General features: G+C 39.6%; 1 protein-coding gene across 3 annotated transcripts; it reads left to right on the top strand.

The window, feature by feature from the left end:
* Window positions 1-23: 23 nt before the first annotated feature.
* Window positions 24-27,714, top strand: AASS (aminoadipate-semialdehyde synthase). 3 transcript variants are annotated; one of them, XM_058804445.1, is made up of 24 exons: window positions 24-63; window positions 1,877-2,097; window positions 3,171-3,347; window positions 3,988-4,072; window positions 4,815-4,882; window positions 4,994-5,140; window positions 6,129-6,207; window positions 6,289-6,416; window positions 6,582-6,730; window positions 7,905-8,027; window positions 8,163-8,274; window positions 8,800-8,859; window positions 8,953-9,020; window positions 12,733-12,854; window positions 15,072-15,201; window positions 16,058-16,168; window positions 17,451-17,559; window positions 17,919-18,059; window positions 19,897-20,064; window positions 22,171-22,266; window positions 23,874-23,989; window positions 24,167-24,255; window positions 24,579-24,755; window positions 25,208-27,714. In XM_058804445.1, exons 2-24 carry the CDS (start codon window positions 1,885-1,887, stop codon window positions 25,324-25,326), a joined length of 2,787 nt encoding a protein of 928 aa, XP_058660428.1. In that variant the 5' UTR covers window positions 24-63; window positions 1,877-1,884; the 3' UTR covers window positions 25,327-27,714. The 3 variants fall into 3 exon arrangements, with proteins under 3 accessions (XP_058660428.1, XP_058660427.1, XP_058660426.1); XM_058804444.1 differs by lacking the exon at window positions 24-63 and having other exon boundaries at window positions 1,756-2,097; window positions 25,208-25,349; window positions 26,047-27,714; XM_058804443.1 differs by lacking the exon at window positions 24-63 and having other exon boundaries at window positions 1,756-2,097.

Here is a 27,714-nt window from a genome sequence, read left to right as displayed (position 1 = left end):
GGACCTCGGCCGGAGGAGGGGCCGGAGCCTCCCGGCCGTGCCTCCGCTACCCCGCTGCCCGAGGTAGGTCCGCGCTGCCCTGCGCTTCGGGTTCGCGCTGCCCGGCGCTCCGGGCGTCAGCGAGCGCTGCCCGATGCCCTCCGCCCGCCCGCTCACAGCGCTTCTCCCCTGCCCGCCGCCGCCCCTCTGCCTTGCCCTGCTCCTCCCCAGGGATTTTTCCCCTCCGCCCGTCGCCCCTGCGGGCGGCAGGCCCCTCGCTGTGCTGCCGGGCACTGTCCCAGCCCCAGGGATGCTGGCGGGGATGTGACCCGCTCCCAGCAGGACCGGGGCGGTGGCGGCCCCGCGGTCACTCGGCTGCTGGAGGGGGGGCCGGGGAGGGTTCCCAGCGCTCAGGCTTGGAATGCTGAAGTTAGTTTCACTTTTACAACGGGATGTGGATATCGCTGTGGCTGAGCCTGAGCACACACAGGGAAGCATGCAGGCGGGCGAACTTGAGCCTGCCAGAGGTCACCCGGCTGTTTGCTCCCTGCCCGGACACCCGCGATCGCGGTGCACTCCCTCAGGAAGGCGCCGCTTCTCTCCTTGTGCAAATCTTCTATGAGGGAAATTTGCTTCACTGCAGGCTTGGGTATGAGGTGCGGTGTTTTAGTACAAACTGCTCTCATCGTTAGGTTTTACTGTGCCGAGATAGTGACATGGTGTGACAAGGCTTCTTGTTTTTTGAGAGGGATCGTTATGTGCTTTGAGAATCCTCTCAGCATGCTGAAGAGAAGCATCAAAATACCTGCAACTTCAGTTCAGTAACCTTTGCTGGTGGACAGATGTAGTCATGGTAGGAAGACCACACTTGGAGCTGTTGCAGATGACAGTGTGCTTCCCTTCGTGCTATCCTTCGTGTGCTAGTCCCTCTGTTTCACCAAGCCTAGAGTTAAACAGGACCTCTGAAGTCTTTAGGTATATGGAGATATTACAAGTTTGAGGCATGAGGACAAACAGGATTTTCCAAATGATTCAGATACAGAGATTCATTTATTATCAGTTAAAATTGCGTTGGAAGCAAAGTTCACATTTTTGAAGCCTATCTCTGAGATTCACATCTTTTAATTGCATATGTATCTGACGGCCTTAGGCTCCTGATGCTGGACTGCAGTGTCCCTGCAGTGTCCCTGCAGAAATAAGCAGTGGCATGTAGGCTTCACTGGGAGTGAAGAGACCGAGATAAAAGATAAAGGGGTTTTTCTCTGCAGTGGGAATCTGTTCTAGTGAAGATTTTCCATTTTGCAGAAAATTTGTATTAGGGCAAAACCTGTTGTTCCTGGTCACACATATGCTCACTGCTACTCAGTAGTTAAGGTCTTGATCTTGATCTTATCTTCCATTGTTGGGCTGTGTAAGCATTAGTTGTATACTTAGTGCTGGTCCTTCTCTTTTAATCAACTGCCTGCCATACAGCCTGTGTTCTGCTTTCTTTCTGTATGTTTGTTAGTTCTGACTGTTCTTGATGCAAGTTTTGATGGTCTTTGCCTGGTTTATGGTGGCAAATGAATATAATTGGAAAATTTAAGTTTCCAGAATTCTTTTTAAGCCCTGCAGTTAAAAGTAGCTGCATAGAACACATTAAAACCCTTCCTTTACAGTAATCAAAACAATTACTAAAATTGAAAATTTGTCTCGAAAGACACTTCATCAGACCAAGATGCAACAAAATTCACTGAAATTGAATTCATGTCTCACAACAGTATGAAGAACTAGAGTATGAAGTGTCTGGTTTGTGTTTTACAGCAGATGCTAGAGGAGACCAGAACTTTTGTACCAACAGTGTCTGAATTGAGTATGTACCTGTATTGTTTTATTACTTTGTCTTTGCTGCCATCAGGCTTTACCATGCTCCGAGCCTTTAGTCACACAAAGGGTAGGTGTGTGCTCCACCACGCTAAGCGCTGGCAGCACCGTAAGTCCGTGCTGGCCATCAGGAGGGAGGATGTCAATGCGTGGGAGAGAAGAGCTCCTCTGGCACCAAAGCACGTTAAGGAGTTGACAAAGATGGGATACAAGGTCTTGGTGCAGCCTTCAAACCGGAGAGCCATCCATGAAAAGGTAAGGTCCCATTTGGAGACACAAGCAAAATCATAGTGCAGTTGTTCACCGTAGTACAGGAAAAATAATATTCAAAGGTTATTCATGAGGAAACATATAAAACCCCCAGAAACATGTAAATTTTGCTGCTAAATGAGGAGTCGTGCTAGTGGAAAGGAAAGGGAATAGTTCTATTACCCTTGTAATGTAATCTTGGCATCATGGTGTTTTTTTGGAGTTGTTTTTATTAGTTTCATGTCCTGTCATTACTCTCCCTGGAAGTTCTAGGTTCTCTTGAAATAGAAGCTTGGGAATTTCTTAAAATTGGTGTTTTTGTCTTCTGTTTGCGAGAATGCAAGAACTCTTAGAAACACTATTTTTTAAAAGAGCAGGAAAGATGAATCTGGTGAATTCCACTCTTGCTTCAAACCTATTCCTCATGTGAAATGAGGAGATTTTTCTTTAATGCTGTGAGCTTCAGGACAGAGAGCTTTTACAATTTTTGTAGCAGCAGTAGTACTCTGCTGTAAGATAACTGAGAAAACAGATGCAAATTGAAACAAAAGTTGGGAATTAGTCATTACTTGCAGATACCACCTTTTAATTAAGACAATGCTTTTTTCATCAAAGTGCAGATCATACTATTGCATTTCCTTACAAATTGCTCATCATCTTGGACTTGCACGTACACAATTTTATAAAATTGCATGTTACCAGGCTTCATATTTTTGAATTTTTCAGATTTCTCTAAACTTATTTCCAAGTCTTTGAATATCTTACAAGGTGTTCATTATTGCAATGCTGCAAGATGTTTCAAATTTAGTTAAATATCCTTTTTGTAGTCTGTAAATGTAAGATGAAGTACTTGACTCACACAAATATATAATTTGGCCTTGTATAATAGGATAATAGCATAGTAATTCAATTTGATACTTGATACCTCTTTATCAAAGAATTTTGTGAATGTATCACATGCAGTAGCTTGTTTCTGCTTGGTAGAATTATTTATTTTTCCTCTGTTCTAGATGCTAATATGCTGAGATCTGATTAAGAAAAAACACAGAAAAATTTTCTTTGATTTTTCTCTTTCATAGGAGTACATCAAAGCAGGTGCCATTATTCAAGAAGATATTTCTGAGGCTTCACTAATAATAGGTGTGAAGAGACCTCCAGAGGACAAATTAATCCCAAAAAAGAACTATGCCTTCTTCTCTCACACTATTAAAGCCCAAGAGGCAAACATGCCCCTTTTGGATGAAATCTTAAAACAGGTAAATTGTGTCATGTTAAAGATCATTGTCAATTAACATGGGATGGAAAATGAACTTAATGCTTGAGTATGATCAAGAGCTTGCTGCCTAGTATGGTTACTTCCAGCAGACATATTTGTAAACGAGGCTAACAAGGACAGTTTTCAGTATCTTTTCCTGAAACTGAGTATTTCTTGCTCAGAGGATCTTGTGTTTGCAGTGTTACTCTCTTCATGTGCATGAGGCAGATAAGTTGTGAGCATGGTGTGCTCAAGGGAGGCTCTTTCTCTCTGAGCACAAAGAGTTGGGAAGTTACTAAGCTGGAGTGCAGTCTGGCCATTTCAGAGGAAAGCAGCCAGTTCATGCAGAAATGAGCAGCCTCTTGCCAGAGGATGTGAATGGGCCTGCAGCAGCTGGAGTGGCACATTGGGGAGCCCTGTGCAAAGAGGGCATGGGCAGTGCAGACACTCTTTCAAACAAGAGTTCAGTGCTGCTGTTATGTTTTTATTTTTATACTTTGTCTTCTTACCGTATATAAACCCATCAGGCTCTATCAATAAAGAATGACAAAGGCATGTGAAAAGGTAGTTCCTGGGAGAGCAACGTGCCACAGACTGCATTCACTGAAAGTTTTAATACTCAGTTTGCTGTGTATTTTCAGGAAATTCGACTGTTTGACTATGAAAAAATGGTTGATCATAAAGGAATGCGAGTTGTGGCCTTTGGAAAGTGGGCTGGTGTAGCAGGTATAGTGTATAAAGTAAAGGCAGGCTTGCAACAAGTGACTTCCTGTAATACTTCTGGTTGTCTGTCCTTCCTGGAAGTTGAGGCTTGCAATGTGTTTTTAACTGCATTTTGAATTCTCGCTTTTAACAGCTTTTTTCCATTCTGGTTTGTGCCTCCTGCTTTCATGAGACGACATGTCAAGTAGTCATGTGGATTCCTGACAAATCTAATATTTTATGCTGTTGTCTTGAAGTCCTGTTTGTCCATTGAACTATCTGGAGCAGACTAAATATCAAGAGATCAACTGATTAGGCTTTTGATAAAAAAGAGGCTGCTGTCAGTCCCAAGAGCTTGAACAATATCTGTTTGTCACTGTTTGCATTTAATCTGATTCTTGTATGGCGTGGTTCTCATTTCTTTCTACTGAACTTTAACACTGTTTCTTCAGGAGACTCTTTTATTTCCTTCTTTGGAATCCGGTGATGTGGATACACCTCATAAAAGGATATCTGAATATTAAATGGTGCCTTAATGCATAATGGGCCAAGAGCAAGTTTAAGGTCATGGACTGCTATTAATTTTCTCCTTCTCTGATTTTATGTAGACTTTCTTTAGAAGTAAAGTATTAATATAAAAACATGGGAAAAATACCTGGGATTATTTGAGGCTTCAGTCAATCTCTGCAATTTCTAACTATGCATATTTGTAATTAAGACTGATGGACTGATGGCCCAATTTTCTATTTTTTTTTTTTAACAACAGGAATGATCAACATTCTGCATGGATTGGGTTTGCGATTTTTAGCTCTGGGTCATCACACTCCCTTCATGGTAAGAGTATTTTTTATGTATTTTTCTTTAGTTAAATAAATTTTGGAATCTGCTAGTTATCTGTATTTGAATATAGAGAATATCTTGATGGATCTGTGCCTTTCATTTCAGCACATTGGGATGGCACATAACTACAGGAATAGCAGTCAGGCTGTGCAGGCAGTTCGGGATGCCGGGTATGAAATTTCTCTGGGACTGATGCCAAAGTCAGTGGGGCCCTTAACATTTGTGTTTACGGGCACTGGTAATGTTTCTAAGGTAAGAATTGTCTTCAAAATGAAATGCTATATAATTGTTAATAGAAATTCTTGGCATTTGATCTCTATCAGGTTAAATGGTTGATGGGTTCATTTTGTTTGCTTGAGCTTCACATTTTCCTTTGCCAGTAACAATTTTTAACTACCACAAACTAAGATGTTTAATATGAGGTCATGCCTAACCAGGCTGATGTGCTAACTTCTTATCAATGAACATGGATTAAATCTTACTAATTCTCTCTCCTTTCCATCCTGCATGATTTCTCTCCCCCTCTCTCTCCACTGTTGACTCTGTGCTCATAAGGTAAATTAATCACTCCATTAAAGTATGGAGGAAAGAATTATTTTTTCCAACACCTGCTGAGTTTTTATGTCTGGATATTGTTGGCTTGGCTTACAAGTTCTTGACTTTAGGGCTATTTTTTGTGACATAGGGAAAAGACTTACCCCTGGTTTTGGCAATAACTATCAGTTAACAAGGCTCCAGCTATAAAACAAAATCACTGCCTGCACAAGTATGTTCATTCTAGCCAAAAGGATGATGTGTCTGAAAATCTTCTGGTTGTGATCATACCTCATTGGGGAAGTCATCTTGTAGTTCCTGGCTTTTAGAACAGCCTGGTTGATGAGGAGTGGCTTCAGGGATCTTTCCTAAAGAGAAACTGTTCCTCAGAGTGGCAGCAAAACCCTCTTGTGACTGAGTTGAGGTTTCCTGCTCAGCCATTAGAAATAAGAACCAGGCACTGGATTGTGGTTTAGGCATTTTGTGGTAGTGGGGAATGATGTAAATTCCTTGCACATAATGCCCAAGCTGCTTAGTTTTGGGTAAGCAGGAGTATGTGTGAAACAATGTGTACATCTCTGGAGCTGTTCTCTGGCAGGGCTGTCAAATTGTGTGTGAAATTTTATATTTGTTTTCAAACACCAAGTGAGCAGTGTTACATGACATTTATGGTCTGGTTATTCTAAATCCTTCTTTGTGATTTCAGGGTGCTCAAGAAATGTTCAGTGCTCTCCCATGTGAGTTTGTGGAGCCCCATGAGTTAAAGGAAGTTTCCAGATCTGGAGGTATGCAGTGACAATAGTGATTAAAAACACTGAAATCCTTTTTGTCCAAGTATAAGAGCTGATTTTTCTTTTTTACTTCAGACCTCAGGAAAGTCTATGGAACAGTGCTAAGTCGTCACCATCATCTTGTGAGGAAACGTGATGGACAGTATGATCCAGCAGACTATGATAAACATCCAGAAAATTACATTTCTCGCTTTCACATTGATGTGAGCATCTTTTCTGCTCTTTTATGAGGGGTTTTCTACAGAGTGTTTGTACTTACTACACTTTTGCATATTCATCATTTGAGAGAGCATTAACCTAAAATGCTAGACCAGGTCCTTCTTGAAGTACTAGGTGAAAACATCAGGCATCTGTAACTTTCCCTGCAGGTTGCACCCTACACAACTTGTTTAATTAATGGCATATACTGGGAACAAAATAGTCCTCGCTTGCTGAGTCGGCAGGACACTCAGAAGCTGCTGGTGCCTGTTAAATCTGCTACTGGTGCAACGGATGGCTGTCCTGAATTACCACACAGGTAAGGCACTCATTTCACTTGTAACAATTTTGCAGCACGATGATTAACTTGTAATGCTAGGTAGTTTCATCTCAGTACATAGTAAATAATTCGGTTTATTTTACATTGTTCCTGTGGCATGTTTTACTGTGCCCCATTGATTTCACTCTTGTTCTTTTGTGCTTTGCAGTCCTATTTTCACAGTTTGGAGTTTTTGAAAACATTACAGTAGAAATGATTAGCAGGTATCAGCTGTCTTTCTGCAGAGGTAGTTCTGCCACTGATTTTCATACAGAATCTCATACAAACAAAAGTGTGGTATTTGGGAATGTACCTGCTGCACCAGTATTGGGAGAAGTTTCTATGCCTGAGCAGAGTTTCAGGGAAAGTTCTTCCTACCATGTCATTTGGCATGTACAAGTTCAATAACTGTTCTTTAGCACCTCTTATTTCTGCAGCAGGTACTGGAAATGCTTCACAGCCCTGAATAGTTTTAAGGATAGAGTGTAGGGGGCAAATCAAGGGTTTGTCTCCTTTCAGTGGGGATGGGAGCTACCCTTTCTCTAATAGCCCTGACACAGATTTGGGGAGGACATGAAAATACATCCTAGTGAGGAGTCAGGTCTTTGTCTCTTCTCTGCCAGCTCTTGACACCTTTCTTTCTCTCACATGACAAATAAAGAGTTGAAGAGTTAACCTTCAGTGGAGCCAGAGGCTGTGCATTAGGCCAATGAATGCTCCACCTGTACCTGCTATCTGTGAACTGGTAGGAGGCAGCTGCCTCTTCAGGCTTCCCTTTAGGATGGGAAGTTAGTTTAAAGCAGGACTGCATAGGCATGGCCTGAGGGAATTGGTAGATGGAAAATGAATGGGAGGTGTTGGCCACACATGGCATAGAGAGAAAATATCATGGGTGAATGGATTCTGTCAGTCTTTCCATGAAACTGGATGCTCTTGATAGGAATTCAAACCTGATGACTACAGTAGGGCCAAATTTCCATTATATTTCTGGATACCATTTTTTGTGTTTTGTTGACTTCTAAATTGGTTGAGATGAAGAAGGCTACAAGTTGCATAGATCTTCTCACATTTCTTTTATCTCCTGTTCACTTGTGACCTTTAATACCTGTGTTTCTTAGTAATTTGTATAATGCTCTCTTTGTATAATGCTGCCTTTTTATTTTAATTGCTTTAGGCTTCTGGCCATATGTGACATTTCAGCAGATACTGGAGGATCTATAGAATTTATGACTGAGTGTACAACAATTGACAACCCATTTTGTATGTATGATGCTGACCAGCATATTACTCATGACAGGTGGGAGAGCCCTTACTTTGTACTGTTTTCCATTGGAACTTATAGAGTGAAACATTGAATTGAAAAAATCTTGTGAAAGGTGATGCCTTTCAGGTAGTAAGAGGTAGTTTAGAAGAGCTTTTTTCTCTCTTTCAGTGTTGAAGGCTCGGGGATTCTGATGTGTTCCATTGACAATCTGCCAGCTCAGCTTCCTATAGAAGCAACAGAGTACTTTGGGGATATGCTTTTCCCTTACATTGAAGAGATGGTAAGAGCTTATGTGTCTGACAGGAAGGTAAAAGGCTCAGAATTTGGTCTGCTTGTTTGTTGCTTTTCTGGTCTCCTGTATACATTCAAAAGGAATCTGCTGTAGAACATAACTGACTTTGTACTTCAGAAAAAGAAAAAAAACTTTTGAAGTCTTGAGGCAATCCTTTGAAAAGGAAACATGTGAACGAGACATGAGTGACCTGGATGTCTCAGGGATTTGTCAAGAACACTTTCTGTAGGCAGAAAACAGGCTCTGGCAGGTAATTCATTGCTTCTGGACCCTGCACCAGATGTAAACATCTGATTTTCTTGGGCACTCAACAATCCCTCACAGTCAGACTGCTGTTCAAATTCCTGTATTTTCCTAAAAGTCAAGTGATGCTGATTGCAGCCATAAGTATTTCAAATATACAAGATATTGGTATTGTTGCATGCATTTAAATGTTGCTCAAAATCTTCATGTTTTACTTTGAGAAATATTTGATAATAAAATGACCTGATTTGAAATAACTTATCTCCACAGCTGGTATCAGAAGGCTCAGAACCTCTTGAGAAACAGAATTACTCGCCTGTTGTTCGAGATGTAAGTTTTGCAATTTTGCACCCTTCTTGTCTTCCTCTGCTTTGAAATATACAGACACATAAAGCCCTCAAAATCTGTTTCATATGTTTCCAGGCAGTGATCGCATCCAATGGCTCACTGACACCTAAGTATCAATATATCCAGAAACTGAGAGAGAGCAGGTAATGTAGGCTCTTGAAATTTATTTGATTCAGGATTTAAAAAGCCACCCTGTCTGCATTCTGTCTCCCCTTTTACATTCACTTATTCTTGTGTCTTGGTGGAATGCATCTATGCTGCACTGTATCTAAATGTCTACCAGGTTGATGGTCTTATTTCTTCATGCACATTGCCTAAATCATTAACATGTGTTGTTAGTAACTTACATCGAAGTTGAGAAAGTGGTCATTTTTCTCTGTCTTGCATTATGAAAACTGTTTTACCAGAGGCAGAGAACAGCCACATGCTAGATTTACTCTGTTACTCCTTGCCCTTTTGAAAAGGATGCAGCATACAGGAATGGCTGAAAGCAAAAGGCTCTTGAATATTCCTTGAATCTAGTTACTTCTTGTATGGCTCAAGTGCTGTGCTGTGTGGCATTGTTCTGTGGCTGGATGTATTGAGGAGACTCTGAGACTCTCAGACATTTTGTTATATTCATCACCTACAGCTTCAGCTACCACTTCCTCCCACCCTGTCACAGCAGTTATGTGCAGTGGTAGCCTAGGGTGAATTAAGATAACAAAAGTATAAATAACCTGTCCATCCCTTCCATTCCCCTTGCCCCCTTACTATTAACAAATATCTATAGTTTACACATGAAAAATGTTAATTTCACAGTAAGTGGGTTCATGTTCCTGGTCAGTGACAGCTACACTGTACATCTTAAAAACATTTAATTAGGTCTGACCATAAGCACTGCATGCACTATGCACTAAAACCAGTGTGTTGACTTCTGCATCTCAAACCCCTCCAATTTTCTTTGGGACTTCTGGTTATGAACTTGTGCATGATGAACTGTGGGTGAATTTTTCACACTAAGTAATGTGCTATTTGCCTCTCAGAGGCTTCAGCTCACAGTGATTTTTGTTATGTGCTCTTCGATACTTGTGCCCTTCAAGAGGCTGTCTCAATAATAATTTTTTTTATTCATCACACAGTGCAAGGATCTGATATTTTTTTAGCTTCCTCCCTAATTACTTGCATGGTCGTTTGTGAACTGCCATGGAGACTTAATTTCCAAGGGTGGGTTTTTTGGGTAGATTTTTGATATTTCTGCAGATCTGTGTGCTGCATGTGATGTTCATTTGTTCAGTGGTGTTGGTAACTTAGCTGTCAGAAAAGCAGCACCTGCTAACAATACTGTCCTTTATTTTGCAAACTTCAGAGGTGATGCAAGTGAAAGAAGGGTTTTAGTGCTTAGGGTGTGATGTTTAGATAGAGATGCGCTCTTGTTCAGGCCCTATGGGAATTATGTGGCTTGTTTCCTCTCTAGAAAAGTATTATGCTACATCTAGTTTAGTTTCTGAGGGTTCTATTTAGACTAATTGCTAATACTCCTTCAAGTCTGTGAACATTTCAGATGTAGGACAGCCAGACTGTATGAGCTGAACTGCCTTGGGTGCCATTAGATTTGCCAAACAAACTCATCTACATCTTTGCACCCTTACTTGCTTCTTAGCTCTTACTGGTTTCTCACCCACAGCTGTAAAGGCACATCACATTAACAATGTAGATGTTATTTGTAACTGAATTATTAAAACTCATTTATAGAGAGTAGGCATAATCTGGAGCTGTGTAGATTCTGTTCTCATGCTTGATGAGTCATTTGGCAGCTCATGTTTTTGCCTGTCCTAGAGTAAACATACTGTATTTGATCCAAGTGTGACTTAATTCTATACACTAGAAAATATTTAGTAAATATGATAAGTTGGATTTCAAAATCCAGCTTGCTTTCATATAAGAACTTCTCCTTCATCAACACTCCAAGCTACCTACCACTTCAGTTCCCTAAAGCTTGGATAGAGAGAAATTTTTCTCTTTCACTGCCCATAAGAGTACAGTTGTGGAAGATGTTCTGATAGGAGGAAGACAAGGAAAATCCTTGTATGTAATCCCTGCAATATAAAAGGATATCACAGGCTTAGGAGAATTTCTGTGAATGTATTAAATAATGATTTAACATTTTTTTTAGAAATATCAAATCTGCAAAACTTTATGAAGGTCAAAATTTACAGTAATCTATAGTAATAATTTAGGTTAGAGAGTTGATACATTGGTACATACCATTCACATTTAATTATCTGAAAAGAATGACTTTTAAAAAAGCTCTGAAATAGGAGTAAAGGAGGATGGAACATCTGAAATTTTGGAGAGTAATTCAAGCTTTACAGTACTGATGCAGTAAGCTGGAATGTGCTTCAGACATATGATATAGATGCAGTTGGCATTGATTTAACTCTCTTCACTCACAGTAGTTTTTCAATGGTATTATTGGAGGCCTTGTGCCCCTAAAGATGGTCAGACACTTCCTGCCATGCTTTAGGTTGGGCAATAGTGCTCTGGTTTGTCTTGCTATTAGGTGTTGCTCTGGCAGACTTCTACATCATCTGTCATTGTTATGGCCATTTTTGAAATGAAAAATCACAACCAAAATACTGACTTTTGGCTGCCATGAGAAGCCTCAAAAAATCTGAACCAAATATTATTTAGTAGACATGTGGTTGGTCCCCTTCTAAGGTCAGCAGGTTTCAGCAGAGTGGACATAATCTTGTCAGCTACAGGTCAGGATTCTGTCTGAGGCATAATCTGCAATGCTGCTATAAACTCTTAGTGGACAAAGGGGAAACTGAGGATCTTGCTTAGATGCTTATGAAGATTCCCATGAGACTGTATCTTTGAAAGTCCGACCTAGTGTTGACATGTATTTTCAGGGCATGGGATAAGAAAAGCCAAGCCTCAATCTCCTTTAATTAGATTAAACAGTAGGGCAGTGAACAACTTTCTCAAAAATAAGAAGTGCTTTAAGAATTTTTTCTTTTGCTAAATAATTTTTATCTGTGTAGTCATATGTTAGACAGTTTCACAATCCTGATTTTACAACTTAGTGCAAATTTAACCTAAAGGGAAAACTAATTATAAACAGCCAAAATGTGTATTCCTGCTATGATTTCTGAGTTTCTGAGAGCATATTTAAACAACTGCTGAGTGCATAATTCTGTTGACAGAAAGAAATGCAAAATCTAATGTGAGTACATCATATATTGAAAGTCAACAGGAGATCAACTTAAATTTATTTATGAGAGTAGTAGTAGTTAGGTTGAAACACTGTGATGGTTTCCAAATCTGAGTCCTTGTCTGCAATAATGATTTCTTGGTTGGGCATTAACTTTTATTTGACTTTTATTGACTGTCATGTTTCTGTGATGGACTAATATGAACCTAGTATATTTACAGAAACATTCTTTCACCAGCATGATTTTGTGTCTTTTAAGAGTTACTGTGATGTAAAGGGAGCAAGGCAGAGCCTGGAATCCCTTTCTGACAGCCCAGCATGACATTGGTGGCCCTCAAGTTATCAGGTTACAGTAATTTGGCCATTGGGAAAAATACAACTGAGGAAAGTTTTGATGAACAGCTAGAAGAAATCAGAGAAGCAATGGGAATGTTGATGGATTTGATCATGTTTATGTTGGAGGAATGGAACTAGAAGTTATGCAGCAGAAGAATGGGAGCAGCACTAGATAGCCCTGGATTGGGGAGCTGGGTACTTGACTCTTGGTCTGAATAGAGCTCGTGCTTTGTAGACTTACTAAAACATACTTCTTCTGTTAACCTGGGCAGATTACAGTTTCCTTCTGTGTGATTTTAAATTTTGCCTGTAACACCTTCTAGGGAGCAGGCTCAGTTACTGAAGATGAGTGGTGAGAAGAGAGTTTTATTGCTTGGATCTGGCTATGTTTCTGGCCCTGTGCTTGAATATCTCACTAGAGATTCCAACATTGGCATCACAGTTGGTATGTAAGAATTTGTTTTTATTACAGTATTATGTCTTACTGAAGCATGTGGCAGAACCCTTCTCATAAATAATAAATGGATGTGGTTCTGAGAAGAGATAAAGGAAATCTTTGTTATTGTGCACAGCAGAAAAGGATTTTGTAGCTTTGTGAGCACTTTGAATTTAAATAATTGATTTGAAAATGACATAGCCATGTTAGAAATTAACTGTGTGCATGTGTAACCTATAGGGAAATTGGAAGAATTTTTCCTTCTAACCCACTTTGGGCTCAGGATTGGTTTTGTAGATAGTCAGTCACTTTGTTGGTCTTTGGCTGTGTTTTCATCCTCACACAACAATAATATGAAAATGTTTTTATAGACATCTGTATGAGTTAATTAACTGCTTTCCTTAAAATGAGTGTCTTGATGGTAAAACTTCAGACTGACTTTCCCATGAGCACCAAATGCCTACTTGTTTATTCCTCTGTTTTGGTTTTATCTGTAGCATATTTCAGGCTGGGCATCTCAATAATTCTTTTTTGTACCCTTAATGATGACTTTACCCTGATTCTGGGACTTCAGATTTAAAACTCAGGCTCTATTGCCTTATTGCCTGAAAGATACTTTGCTGGCAAGTGGTTTCCCTTAGAACTTACAGTTTAATTGCTGTTGATTGTTGTTGTTATTGCATTGATTTTTTTTTTCGTCATGCTATTTTCATACTTGGCTCTTGGCTGCTTTTCTACCCTTTATGGTGACAACCATAGTACTTTTAACCCCTGGGAAAAGATTTACTGGGAGGAAGAGGGGAAATCTAGGAAAGCTGCACCCTTGTTGTGAGCACTGCCTGAGGTGGTGAAGAAGGAAGGATTACAGCAATGTGCAGTGCCCATCCCCTTGTCACTACACAGGTTCCATCCTCTCCCTGCTGTGCAGTAGCAGGAAGGGAAACCAGGTGAACTGGAAGATCTGTTTTGCCAGGCACTGAACAAACATAGCCTCTTATCTGGGTAGCTTAAAAACATGCAGTTTCTACAGCACACATGCACAAAAATAGCACAGAAGGAAAGGGACATGAAGATATTACTTGTTTAATGTTTTGATAGCAGGCAAGTAGGTGCAGAAAACAAAATGCACGTCCAAGTGCCATGTTCGGTTTTGTAGTGTTAGGCTACACCACTTCACGTCCAGATGATGAAAACTTTAATTGGGAAACCTTCATGTAATCAAATATTTTTAGTTTGAATTTGTGGATGATTTTGCCTAGCTCTTTTCCTTCAGCACAATTTGATTTGTAGGGTATAGAGAAACACCTTCTGGTAATGTTTATTTCCCACTGACTGTGGAAAGACCATAAGGGAATAAGGCCCTAACTCAGAGGCACAGATGCTTTTAATTCTCCATAACCTTGTGCCCTTCCTGCTGCCTTCTTTGACTGTTCCTTTTTCCTGGCTGTGTTCTCTGGTTTGTGCTGGCAGCATGGTGAGCTGGGAAAGGAAATTAGTCAGATGTAGCAAATACTGGTTGTGTTACTGTCGTTCTCTTTTTCAGTGCTGCTTTCCTTATAATGGTAAGTGCTGATGCCTTTTAATTCCCCAGGAGCTTGTGCCCCATGTGCTGTCTTCTTTGGCCACTCCTTTTTTGTTCTCTCTGGCTTGTGCTGACAGCATGGTGAGCTGGAAGGGAAACCAGTCAAAAGTGGCAAATACTGGTGGTGTTAGTGTGGATCTCTTTCAGTTCTGCTTTCTTTATAATGGTAGTTAAGTGAGGGCAGACAGAGACTGGGTTTATCCCATTTAGTTAAAATATGGTATTTGGGATTGGGAGGAATAAGCCATATGTAAATATTAAAAGTAGTCAGTTTGAACCTTTTGCTCACACTTGACCTAAGCTGAAGCTTATTGTTTCTATCTTTGTCATTTTTAAAATTGTGATTGATGTGAATTAGTTTTTGCTTTAAGCTATTAAACTGTTCTTGACTGTAAATTGGAATTCTATTGAAGTGTGTTGAAAGAGTTTCAAAATATTTCTTTTTAAACATGTGGAATGAGGGATTGAGTAAATTTTTCTGAACATGTTTGTTTACTAAATGCCTGATTTTTCTTCAACTGTTAGTGAAGGAAAACATGCATGCAAATCTTTCTCTTTGGGAAATATGGCACAATTATACGTGGCTGTGCTTTAGACTTAGGTTCATCTGTAGGTAATGGTTTATTGTTTTATTTTTAAAACAGTATCTGTCATGAAGGAGCAACTTGAACAACTGACAGAGAAGTACAGAAATGTTACTCCAGTTCATATGGATGTCCTTAAGCATGAGGAAAAGCTGTCCTCTTTGGTGAAAAACCATGACCTTGTGATCAGGTTAGATTTCTGTGTAAAACATGATGGCTCAACCTTAAGTCATGCTGCTTCTTTCCCTTAGCTGCTTGACCTAAATCAACACATAAACTTATTTTTAATGGCCAAGATTTGGGGTGGTATTTGTGTATGTAAGTAGTTGTAACTGGCTGCTGCCTTCTCATGTAGCAGGGCATCAGAACTTTAAAAGGGGTTTTGACTTCTTCAGAAGTGTTCATCAGTTATGTGGATTTCCTTGTTAATGTGAAGGGCCAGTTGCATCTACAAGCTTATGTGTCTCTGGGATCAAATTTTCATGTTCACAAGAGGAGGCAAAATTCTGGCATCTTGGTAATTTCTTCTGAATATCCCATTAAGAAAGAACTCATTCCAGATATTGATACAGGGAAGGAACTTCATTGTCCTTGCCATTTTGTTTCTTTTGCCACAGCTGTCATGAATGTTGCTTCTGTTCTATGTAGAGTGTGCTTTTCACAAAGTAGTTCACCAAGATCTTTGTAATGCAAGCTTTCTCAAGGACAGTTTTGCATCTTCTAAACATCCAGCAGGCTTGTTTAGAAGATGTCTTTGGAAAGAGGTCAGTGGTTTGTGGTTCACAGAGAAGTGTGATGCTCTCTCAAGAATGACTTCCCTATTGTTCAGTGCCCTGTTCTGAGTGCATACAACAACGCTGTCCTGCTAGGGTACTGTTTCACTTCCATTGGTATGGAACTGCTCAGGGCAAGGCAGGTGTGACTGTTTTTTTGAGCTATTACTTGAGCTCTTTTGTAGGCATTCAAAAAACATTTGAGTGCCTTTCCAGTGACAAGATAAATAACTAGTTGAATTTTGATGTTGCATGATTCTCCTTCCTTTGTAGTTTGCTGCCTTATTCAGCACATCCTTTTGTTGCTAAGAAATGTATTGACCACAAAGTGAACTTGGTAACAGCCAGCTACTTAACACCAGCCATGAAAGAACTTCAGGAAAGGTAGGTGTGGAAGTAGAATCTCCCTGGTGTTGCTTCCTTCTTTAGTGCATTATCTGAATATTTTGTAGTCTGTTGCACCTGCAACACTTGTGAATTACTGCTTTCCAAATTCTTTCTGCTTCTCTTTCTGTGATGGAGGACCAAGTAACTTTCCCAAAGGTGCATCTTGCAATGAGTGCATACCACAACCTGGTTAGGCTAATGCTCTAAATAATGGAATTTATTTTTCTGCCTGCCTCATCCTATTTCATGTTAATGTGCCTTTTCCTCTTCCCTCAGACCTGTTAAGATGTTTGAGCTGGGCTGATATTCAAGCTGAGTAGCTGTACTGTCATATTCCACCAGCAAGCTTGTTCGTCATCCTTTGCCTTCCCATAATAAAAACTCATTTCTTGGTTTATTGTATCTACACTTAATCTCCTTCATGCTCTTCTTTTTGATACCCCCACTGTATAATTTTCAAACTTGTGACAACTCTAACTAATGTTTCTGTTGTCCTACTAACTATATGCTTGGAAGTTGTTTCGAGCATGATGCTTAATCTAGGTGCTCCTCTGAGTCACAATATTGGAAAATCTGAAGTGCATTCAAGTGAAGAATTGTATATGCTGTGTCTTTACAAAAGATAAAACAGAAAAAGTAGACTGGTAGAGAATCTACCAGTGTAGATTCTAAGTGTTGCAGAAAGTGAGGGATATTTAGGGGCCTCTCCTACCATTCGTACTGGGAATATAGCATGTGCTCAGGAAAAAAGAATAAAAAGGACGCTTCTCATTTGTCAAAAGACAAACTGATTTTGAAAATAAAATAAATCCTCAGTTTGTGGTGATATGTGAACTCCTCTGGGACTGTAGGCAACTGTTAGGAAAAAAAAACCCAAATACTTGTAATTTTGGATAGCAGGCATTTTAGTCTCTCTTCCTTGTCGGAGCTCTTCAGGACAATTATGACTAGCTTTGTGCTGCTCTCTGCATTACTACCTTCCTGCATTATAGCACTGTCCAGGAGATTGTGGTATATGGATTAGCTGGTAGAAAATTCTTTTTCCACCAGTACCTAGGTGCAAAGAAGTAAGAGAAGAAAAAAGGTTAGAAGGCTCTTAGATCGTTGTCACTTTTCAGGGTTTAATATCTGCTTTTGTTTCTTTATTCCCACTAGCTACAGACAGAGCCCAGAATTTCCTGTGTTGGGGAAGGTTCACTGGGCAGATTGGACAGATTTATGGAATAAAAAGCCAGCAATAGTGAATATTCTGATGGCTCTGTGTTTCTGTTATTTTTAGTGTAGAAGCTGCTGGTATTACAGTTGTCAGTGAAATGGGCTTGGATCCTGGTCTTGATCACATGTTGGCGATGGAATGTATTGACAAGGCGAAAGAAGTTGGTGCTACGGTAAGGTTGGTGGGGAGTGTAGTTCTGCCAAGATTATGTTAGTAAAGTTCTTCTAACACCATGCAGGTTTGAGCTTGTCACTGACATGTAACAGACTCTGGACATTTTACTTTTTCTGATGCTTTGAATTTCATAGCTATTAACTCACTTGGTGAGAACATCAACTAAGATGGCCCTGCCCCAGTGTATCTTTTCCTCTCCCTTATGGGCAGTGCCTGTAGTTTTTCCCTCCCCACTGTAGATCCTTCTCATCTGACCATTTGAGGAAAACCAGAAATTTTAAGAACTGATGGGTACATCTCTATGCATCCTGATATATTTTCTCTTCACTGCTTCTTTCCTGTGGATAAATCTGACAGGTTATATCGTACACCTCTTTCTGCGGTGGCCTGCCAGCTCCAGAGCACTCTGACAATCCTCTGAGGTACAAGTTCAGCTGGAGTCCACAAGGGGTGCTGCTGAATACAGTTCAGTCTGCTACGTATTTAAAAGATGGAGAGGTGAAGTAATGGGAAAATTTTCATTTAAAAACAGATAAAAACTGTGGTATTTGGCTAAGGAAGGAACTGGGACTTGTAAGATGCTGCATTTACTTTCAAGCTGGTGGCAGCCAGTTGCCTAAGCCAGTTGCATAAATCACTTAGGACTATATTTGGAGCATGATGATACCTAGCTGCTGCTAGCTTAACACTTACTTACTATGTGGAAACTGGTGGCCAGGAAGGAATTTATTTTAAAGACAAAAGCAATGGATTGGAGTTGATTTTTCTGGACACAACTTCCATTCCTGTTGGATGTTGCTTTTGCTATTTAATTGCCCTGTCTTTCGTCCTGTGAAACAAAGGTGGGAATGCTTGTCTATCTAGTTGTGTTAATAAATCAAATAGCTTCATTTTGTACTTGCACAATGGATAGTAGAACTCTGAATTCCTTTCTCTTTTGGTGCAATGTGTAATACCAATCACCCACTGAGTGGGTTTTGTGAAATGCTTTTTGGTCTATTTTATAGAAGCTCTGTTTTGCTGTTTGTGCAGGAGTCATTAGACTTAACCTTACAAATGTCACTGCTTCTGTGTTGTGTAAACATTGTAATTGATTTGTGCAAAGCTATTGCAAGCCATTATCACATTTCTGCTTTCCAGCACTATCTATTTCCACTGTCACTTGCTCAGAGTAGTTACTGAAATTGTCAAGGAGACTGCCTTGTATAACCACTGTAAAGTTTAGCTAGTTACGTATGACATTTTGGTGCTCTACTCTTTTTATGGAAGTAAGAAAGGAGAAATGCAGGGATTATATGTTGGATCATTATTTAAAAAGCAATGAAGTATAAGTTTCAGATGAAAAGGGTTCTTGGAAAATGTTGAAATATTTCTATTTCTGATCTGGTTCACCCATTGCTAGGAGCAATTAGATCATGCATATGAATGAGTCATTATGCCAGCACTAGATGAGCTTGTCAGTAAATTCTGCAATTTTCCCTCCTTGCCTCTAAATACTTATGTCTTTGACCATTGTGTGGGATTCTTTCACACACCTGTCTTGCCTGGCAAACACAAGACTATCTTTTGGCATTGCTGCAGGCTTCACTGCTTGAGTATTTCTTCTGTAAGTAAACCTTGGCCCTTTGCTCAGAAGTCAGAAAACGAGTTTGTATTGATGCTACATAGCAGATCTGGGCTTTAGCTGCTTGAAGAAAACAGGATTCAGGGCTGTGGTTGGGAAGAGAGTGGTAAGAGAACTACTCATCCATTTTGGAGTTTTTTTTTTTTTTTTCCTTCCATGGTGCTTTGTAGCTTCAAGTAAAGGCACACATGGGCAGTAATTTTATATCCATGTGATACCACTTGATTTATTTTAATATTTTTTTAAAAAAATGAACAAGCATCCATCATTTTCTTTATATCTGCTTTCTCTCCCATATAAAAACTACCAAACAAAACCTAAACAAGATAATAAATTATTTGACCAAAAAACAGAGAGCTCATGGGTGGAATCTCCCATCACACTGGTGCAGTTAGAAACATGCTCCAAAACAGCCTTAATGTAAGTGAAATGGGAACCTGCCATTTTAATATAAGTGCAGCAGGAACCAACTGTGTGTGAGAAGAACGTGGCTTGTTTTAGCCCTTTGATGGCTGACACATTGCATGCTCTGCCTGCACCAGGTATGATTAAATGGCTTGGGCAACTGCTTTATTTAGATTGGGCCTTTGTTTGCACTTGAATGCCAAACTTGTTTTTCCTGCTTTTGAGCATACTTTATCTTTTCTGTTCTAAAATAAGTTGAATACAACTGCACAAAAATAATATTTGCTGTTCTTTCACAAACTTTAGATTATCAATATTCCAGCTGGAGGAGCGTTACTGGATTCTGTTACTCCAATGGATTTTTTCCCAGGATTAAACCTTGAAGGTTTTCCCAACAGAGACAGTACAAAATATGCAGAGCCATATGGTATTCAGACAGCTCGTACTTTACTGAGAGGCACCTTAAGATACAAAGTAAGTTGTTGGTGTTAGTATTAGTAATTATTGTTTTCCTCAAGATATGAATGTTGCAATTTCAATAAAAATGTGTATTTAAGTCTTTTATAGGTTTGCACTTGCTGTTTATGAGCTCCCCATTATCCCAGTTGAGACAATTCAAAGCAGTTATTTTTTTTTTTAATGTAACTTTACCTGGTGTATTTAACAGGTATTTGCTGCAAAATGGAAAAATAATTTTATTTGTTTTAGACAGTTGGCCAGTTCTCTTGCATAGTCTGTGTTTCCTCTTTTTATTCTGGCTCTGTATCTGGTGTCAGATCAATAGAAGATTTAAAAAAATTAAATAATTCTGTTTTCTTATATTCCCATGGAAAACACAGTGTAAAAGTATTACAGAAAATTATGATTTTCCATTAATCTGAGAAGTTTTACATTAAGTAACTAATAATCTTAAATTTGAGAAGCTTTATAATTTTGGTCAGCTAAGTAAAATGTTGAGAGATAAATGTGCTTCCCTTCTAATTGATCGAGTCTTTTCCTTTAATTTGTTAAATGTTCAATGCAGAATCAAAATGTTTTGATGTTTTTCTGTCAGATTATTTTTTTCAGTCAATATACATTAAGATGGAATAAACCTAGAACCATATTGAAGGTTTGAAAAAGCTTTTATGGATGTTGTGTTATGTCTGTTAAGGTTTATGCTAGGGTTTAAGTTGTTGTTATTTGTCCATAGCCTGAGGAAGTTGTATGTCCTTTTTGTCTTAATTCCTCTGTTGCAATACAACAGGATTTTTTTCTTTATTTCTGGGAGGGAAGCTTGCTTAGATAAAGAGATGGAAGAAGGAAGGCCAATATGGGGGATAAAGGGTTATAAATTGCAATAGCTTTCTTTCTGTCAGTCTAGATACAATCTCTTTCTCAGAAGAGATTGTAAAAATATGTGGGACATGTCTATCTCATAATGGAATCCTAATATGGCAATATCTATTCCATTTGGTGCCTGGTAAAACTTTCTTCTGTAGTATGGGCTTGTGCAAGGAACTGCAGAAGTGTCAGGGTGCCATGCCAGGTGGATGTCAGTGCGCTGCAGGAATGCTGCTCCTGTGGTTAGTGCTGTTCCCTTATCCCACAGCAGGGCCAGCACTTTGGGCTGGGCTGGGGTTGGCAGGGCTTGGGGAAGGGTTTCCATACCTCTGCCTGCACAGAGTACTGAGCAGGACAGAAGTTAGTGTTGGCCCTTTGCATGTGCTGCTGTGCTGCAGAGCAGGAGCCAGGCTGTTCACTGAGGAGCCAGTCATCTCCTGAAAGTGCCTTTTGGAGATTAAGTTTAGATAGCTAATGGAGTCAGTTTAAAAGAGGTGTCATACAGAAGGATCTCACTGCAAGGCCATCTGAGCTGATAACATAGTGCTCCTAATAAGTGACTCCTAATTTAATTAGTCTTCTTTCAGGGTGCTTTATTTCCTCCATTCTGCCTTTTTTGTGTTTCTAGTCACTTGCATGTAAGTGCTCTCAGGTATTCAGCAGCTGTGTGGGAATGTTAATGGGATACAAACTGAAGTAAGCAGAAATCAGTCGGGACTTCTTTTAGTGTGCAGCCTAATGCAACCTTTGCAGTTCCTTTTAAACCATTCTGCTTTGTCTGTCTGATATTCCTGAAGATGAAAAGTAAGCACACAGGATTCTTACCTTTAAAAGCAGTCCATGTGATGTCCACACAATCCCAGTGGTGTGAACTGGGTGAGCAGAGTTCAGCCTTGTGCTCTGTGTATTCAGTAGTTTGTTTATGGGCCACCTGGCTGATACAACCCTGCAGTGATGGGCTGGGATTTCAACCAGTGCTGGCCAGCTGAGCCCTTTGATCTCAGCAACCAATGGTACTTGCCATGGAAGTATTGATGACAGAATAAAGCATTAAAAAAAAGTATTGAAAAGTGGGGAAGGGTGGAGAGGGGCTGGGGAAGACCCTGCTCTGTGGCAGTAACCTCACTGACAGCAGGTTATTGTGCCTAGCTTCCCAGGGAATAATGGTGGTTATGTCTATCACTGCATTCAAACCAAGGAGAAATACCTCAGTTTCAAGCAATTAATATATTTAATGGTGTTATTCTTTTATTTCAGGGGTACTCCAGAACCATGGGGGGCTTTGTAAAACTAGGATTAATTAACCCAGACCCTTATCCTTTGCTAAGCTCAACTACACCACCTCTAACCTGGGTGAGTTACTCTGCTTACTCTGCCTTCTTTCCTCTGGTTTATTGATGGTTTTCTTATTGCTAGACTTGGGTGTACTTAGCAATGAGAATCTTCTATTGCATCCCGATCTTTGATTTTTTTTTCCTGGAAATTTGGAGAACTTTCTTCAGCAGGAATGGAATAAGGTGCTGGAACAGGTTGGGGTGTCTGACATTGGAGGCTTTCAGGCCTCAGCTAGGCAAAGCCAGGGCCATATTTTTATGAATTGTCTTATGCTTTTTGTTAGTCACAGTCTAGTCCTCAGTGCTCAGAGTTTGCAGTGTCCAAATTATTACTGGCTCATGATTGTCACTGTAAAAGTATTTTTCAGGGCATCAAGAAGTAAGAGCTTGTGCATAAAGGATATTGATGTTTTTTTCTATTGAAATTCTGTACAAGCATTTTTTAGATCTTCTGTTATGCATCTTTTCTGTCTTGAGTTTGGGTGCCTTACTTCATCTTTATCTCAGCCAAGACATGACTCTGATGTGCTGCTCTTACATTTGGCAATCAGAATTTTTGTTGCCTCTGTAGAGACTGGGTATTTCATATTTCAGTATGGGGTGGAAAGAGCTGAAGAATGTCTTGAGTGTTCTCAGAACCAAGAAAGCAGAAGGTGAGGAGGCCACAGGCTTGCTTGTCTCTGACTAACATTTAGTATTGGGAAGATGAGCAAACTCCAGGAGTTTTTTGGGTGGCCATATAGGAATTGCTTTTTTTTTTTTCCTTTTAAATTTTTTTTTTAAATTTTGTGATAATTTTTTGTCTACTTTCAGTTTTAGAGTTGATAGTTTCAAGTTTTCTTTGCAAAGACGACTGGAATTTCCCGTTCTTCTAGTCTCAGTAAATAAGTATTAAGTGTTATGTAATCTGTAAAAATAGCTATAAACTCATTATTCTCACTGCAAACATTTAGCAATGTTTTTACATCTACTCTGTCAGGGAAGTAGAAGAGAAAGGCTAACATGAGCTTGTAGACTCTGCAGTTCTTGCTTATTTCGTATGTTGCTCATAGTTCTTTTCATTATCCACCTTGCTGTGAATGAAGCAAGCAATAATTAGCACCTAGGTGGCACAGAATGGCCTTCAGATATGCACAAGTATCATGAGAAATCTCTTTGGTAACACTCACAGGATTTTGCCAGAGCTTTGTTCATCTTATTGGTCTGTTTCCTTCCTTTTGAAAGGGACATTCTCCATTTCTACACCAACTGAAAGATATCCTATCTCTAAATTTTCACTCTGTCATTTTCCAGGGGGCTTCTCTTTCATCCTAATATTCTCCTAGTGTTCCTTCTTTATGCAGGTTTCTATGGTCTTTCTTTGCTGCCAGAGGAAGGGATAAGACTAAAATATGGGGGGAAGCAGTGGAGAGGTGAGGTACAAAGTCTTTTAGGAAAAGATAAACTCTATTTTCACCTATTGTGATTAAAATTCTCAAACTTTCTCACTTTCCCAGTTCACATAACCTGACTTCTCTGAAGTCCTGGATTTTAACTGATCTTAGTAGAGTAATTGTTTCTCAAAACTTGATTGAGATGGAGTAGGAACAGATGTCAGACTTTCATGAACCTTTTGTTTTCAAACAGAAAGAGCTCATGTGCAAACTGGTTGGAATTAAGTCACCTGCTGAGCACCATGTTCTTAAAGAAGCTGTATTTAGCAAACTGGACAAGGACAAAAGTCAGCTGGAAGCAGTGGAATGGTAAAATGTTCCAATGATTTTGAAAGTTTAGAAATTAAAAAAGAAATGTTTGCAATTCTAGTCATTTTGGTTCATGTTAACACTGTTAAACTGGTATGCTGAACAACTGGAAAATAAAAAAATGAGATGAAACTGCTGATAGGCAATGATGTAAGACTTCCTCATTTCTTGTGCCAGGTTAGGTTTATTGGGAGATGAACCGGTTCCAGCAGCAGATTCCATTGTAGGGGCTCTTGCAAAGCACATGGAGATGAAGCTGCCCTTTGGTATGTAAAAATTCTTTTTCATGGGTTTGAATGGAACAAGGCAATATCTTTTATTAGCCTTAATTGGACTAGTTTGCTCACCTTCATTAATAAACATTCATGATATGTTTTCTAATATATTGTGATGTTCCCTACCTCCCCAATTTATCCTTTTCTTTTCCTGTTACACTTTTAGTTTGATCTTAGTGTTCTGTCCTTCTCTGTTGCCTTCAGTCACTTCCCTGATATACATGCTGTGTGTGTGTAGTGCCTGGCTATTCAGGAACCTCATCTTGATGTTACTGAAATACAAGTAATGGATATTTTGTGTGCTTTTCTCTTAGGCACTGGAGAGAGAGATATGATTGTTATGAGAAGTGAAATAGGTCTCAGGCATCCTTCTGGCCATTTGGAAGACAAATTTATTGATCTGGTTGTCTATGGGGATAACAAAGGATATTCTGCAATGGCTAAAACAGTAGGATACCCTGCAGCCATAGCTGCTAAAATGGTTCTAGATGGTAAGTGGCTATTCCAACTTCAGTAACAGTATTTCAGTCCTCTTTATCTTCCTGCCTGTAGAAAGTAAATATATAGTGTCTCTTAAGTACATTTATGTGTATTTTTTTAATTTGTCAGATGCTTCCTGTCTACTGTACATCAGTTTTTTATCTGCATGTTTGGATGCACATAAATCAGATGTTTAGTGACAACTCTTAATTTACTGCTTAATCCACAAAGATCTTTTAAGTCCTTTAATATTAAATGTTACACTAGTATAGACAAAACCTTTAGCATGATACATTATAATTGATGATGTGACAGGGCTGAATGACTCAGCAGCTCCCTGCACCTCCATCTGGCTGTGTCCAGCACAGCAACCCCCACAAAAACCCCTCTGTGAAGCTGCCAAAGCTTTCTCAAATAAACCTGGTAGAGGACTAACACTGTTTTTTTAATGCCTTTATTTCAGGTGAAATAACTGCTAAAGGCATGGTCATGCCTTTGACAAAGAATGTTTATGGGCCAATACTTGAACGTGTTCGGGCAGAAGGCATTATGTACAGTACTCGCAGCATTATCAAACAGTAACTGAAAGCAGTGGATCTAATCAGGTTTTGGCTTTTTTTGGTTCCCCCACCTCCCCTTTTAGAATCTCAGTTGGACCAGCTAAAGGCAGCACCTGCCATTTCATAGGCAAATGTTGCCTTCGGTAAAAGCTGCCACCAGGCTTGATGCAGAAACTGTCAATACTCACAGGTTGTGATATTTTCCTCTTAAAATTGTTGAGCTTTCATGTACATGTTTCAGCATCAATCAGATCTTTCCTTATATCTTTTCTAAAATATCTCAGAAGGTTTTTGTTTTTTGTTATTAGAGTTTATCTTCTAAGTGTATAGGGTTATTATTGCGACAAATTTAAGCTGAAAGAAAAATCTATTAGTGGATTATTTTGTGGTGGAAAAGTCTGGGTAATGAACTCCATTGATGAAGTTTAATTGGTCATGTGGTAAAAATTATTTTTCAGAAAAATGGAGATGGACATGATACTTAAATTCTAAGTCAGGTTGTCCCTTTCACTTTAGCAGTATTCATGAATGTTTTCACAATAACAATATGCAAAAAATAGTTTAGAAATTCTGCACTACTAGCAAATAAGTTCCTGTTACATCTTGAAAATGTTCAGTTCTTAAATATTTGAAACCTAGATCTTAATATTTTTAATCACTTCATAATGAATGTAAATTTAAATTTATTGGAGGAGGAAGAAAATTTAAAGCAGGCTTCCCCCCATACCCTTTCTTGTTACAGAGTGGAAGCTGGTTGCAGTATATTGAAATACCTGCTGTTACGTGTTGCCTTGTGCTGCGGAGAGAGCACATTAACATTTAGCTCTGCAGCTGCGAAGGGCAGTCTGAAATACAACACAGTTACTGTGCTTAGAAGATGCTCCAAATGACATGTTTACTCTTCCCACTTACACTGTGTGCCTCATCCAAGTTAAGTACTGTTACAAAGGGAATACATTGTGTAGTGTATGCAGCTTTGGAATGCACTAGGTTTAGAGGTTTAAATTGCCACTTTTTGAGTTAGCTCCTGTTGTGCTAGCATGGTTTTGAAGCGTTCACTTGGGAACCTATGCCTACTACTCAGTACTGTGTCACTTTAGCCTGATGGAGTTTGCCAGCTCATTTGCTGCTGAGTGCTCTGCTGTCACATGTGTCAGCCCTGCTCTAGCTGCAGTTCAGCCACATCAGTCCACAACTGAACTTTAGCCCAAGTGCAGGTTCTCCTTAACATAGTACCAATTGCATCCTTTCGTTTCAGGCCTGCTTCTGTGGCTTTTGCTTAGGGATTTCTATACCACCTTGAAACTAAGCATGGCTTAAACTTCACCAGTCAGGTCTGTGAGGTGCAATGCTGTGGGCAGGTTGTATTTGCACTGGTACCTGTGCACCTGCCTAGAGCTTCCCTTTTCTAAAGCTGAATACTGATGCAGGAAGCTGTCTGCTTTCAGCTTCGCTCACAAATGCACTTTGCTGATAAATGCCTTTTCCTTCCTGAGAACCAATGCTGTAATCACAGTTCCAAGAGGCTGGAATTCCAGATGTTGTTTTGCACGGTAGGAAAAGCAGCCATAACAGTAATTCAAGTTTTGATCTTCAGGTTTTGCTGCTCAGGATTTGGATTTTCTCTGTGCAGATGCAATGAAGTAGCAGCTGCTAGGGAGTTAGCTGAAAGGAGCCAAAGGGAGAATGAAGGGCAGGTGTTACTGTGAAAGGGAAGGACTTTTTCTACTGAACCAATGCTTTTTTAATGTAATGTCATATTTGGATTTTGTTACAGTTCCATGCATATATCACACAAAATCCTGTCTCCACTGAGTTCTTTTCCTTCCCACTGACCTTACAGGCTGTTGGTCTGTTGTGTGGCTGGTAGATGCAGCTGGGGTAAGGATGGAGCCTGCAATGTTCTGCTCTCTGCTGCCTCCTCCTTCTCCAGGTAGATTAATGGCCTACAACTAAGGGTTAAGTTATGTTTGTACCTGCTGGTCCCTTCCAGTCCAGTGCTTGGTGGGACCAGGATTTTACTTGAGAATTCTGTTCCCTCCCTTAGCCCACAAATACACAACCACAGAGTTGTTCCTCTGTATATATGCATGCACCATACTTGCTTTTCTGCCTTGGAAATGCAGTATGGGATGAAAATCAGATTTTTTTACAAATATCTAATATTTGTGGAGCACTAAAGAATGAGAACTCCAGTGTTTTCATCAAGAAACACAGCTACTATTTTTGAAACATTTTATATTGCAATATATTTCTAATTCCTAGTGCAATGCTGCATTTTGTTTTCTATGTTTAGACTCAAATGAATTTATTGCTCATCTTTTTGTATGAAGATTATACTTCTCGGTTCTCTTTGCATATTACTGGAAAGATAATTTTATCTTATACATGAAATTGCTTGAAAAATAAA

This window comes from Ammospiza caudacuta, chromosome 5, assembly GCF_027887145.1.
Source record: "Ammospiza caudacuta isolate bAmmCau1 chromosome 5, bAmmCau1.pri, whole genome shotgun sequence".
NCBI classification, from domain to species: Eukaryota; Metazoa; Chordata; class Aves; order Passeriformes; family Passerellidae; genus Ammospiza; species Ammospiza caudacuta.
The sequence above is the reverse complement of the archived record's forward strand: the minus strand, read 5'-3'. Positions and strand labels throughout refer to the sequence as shown.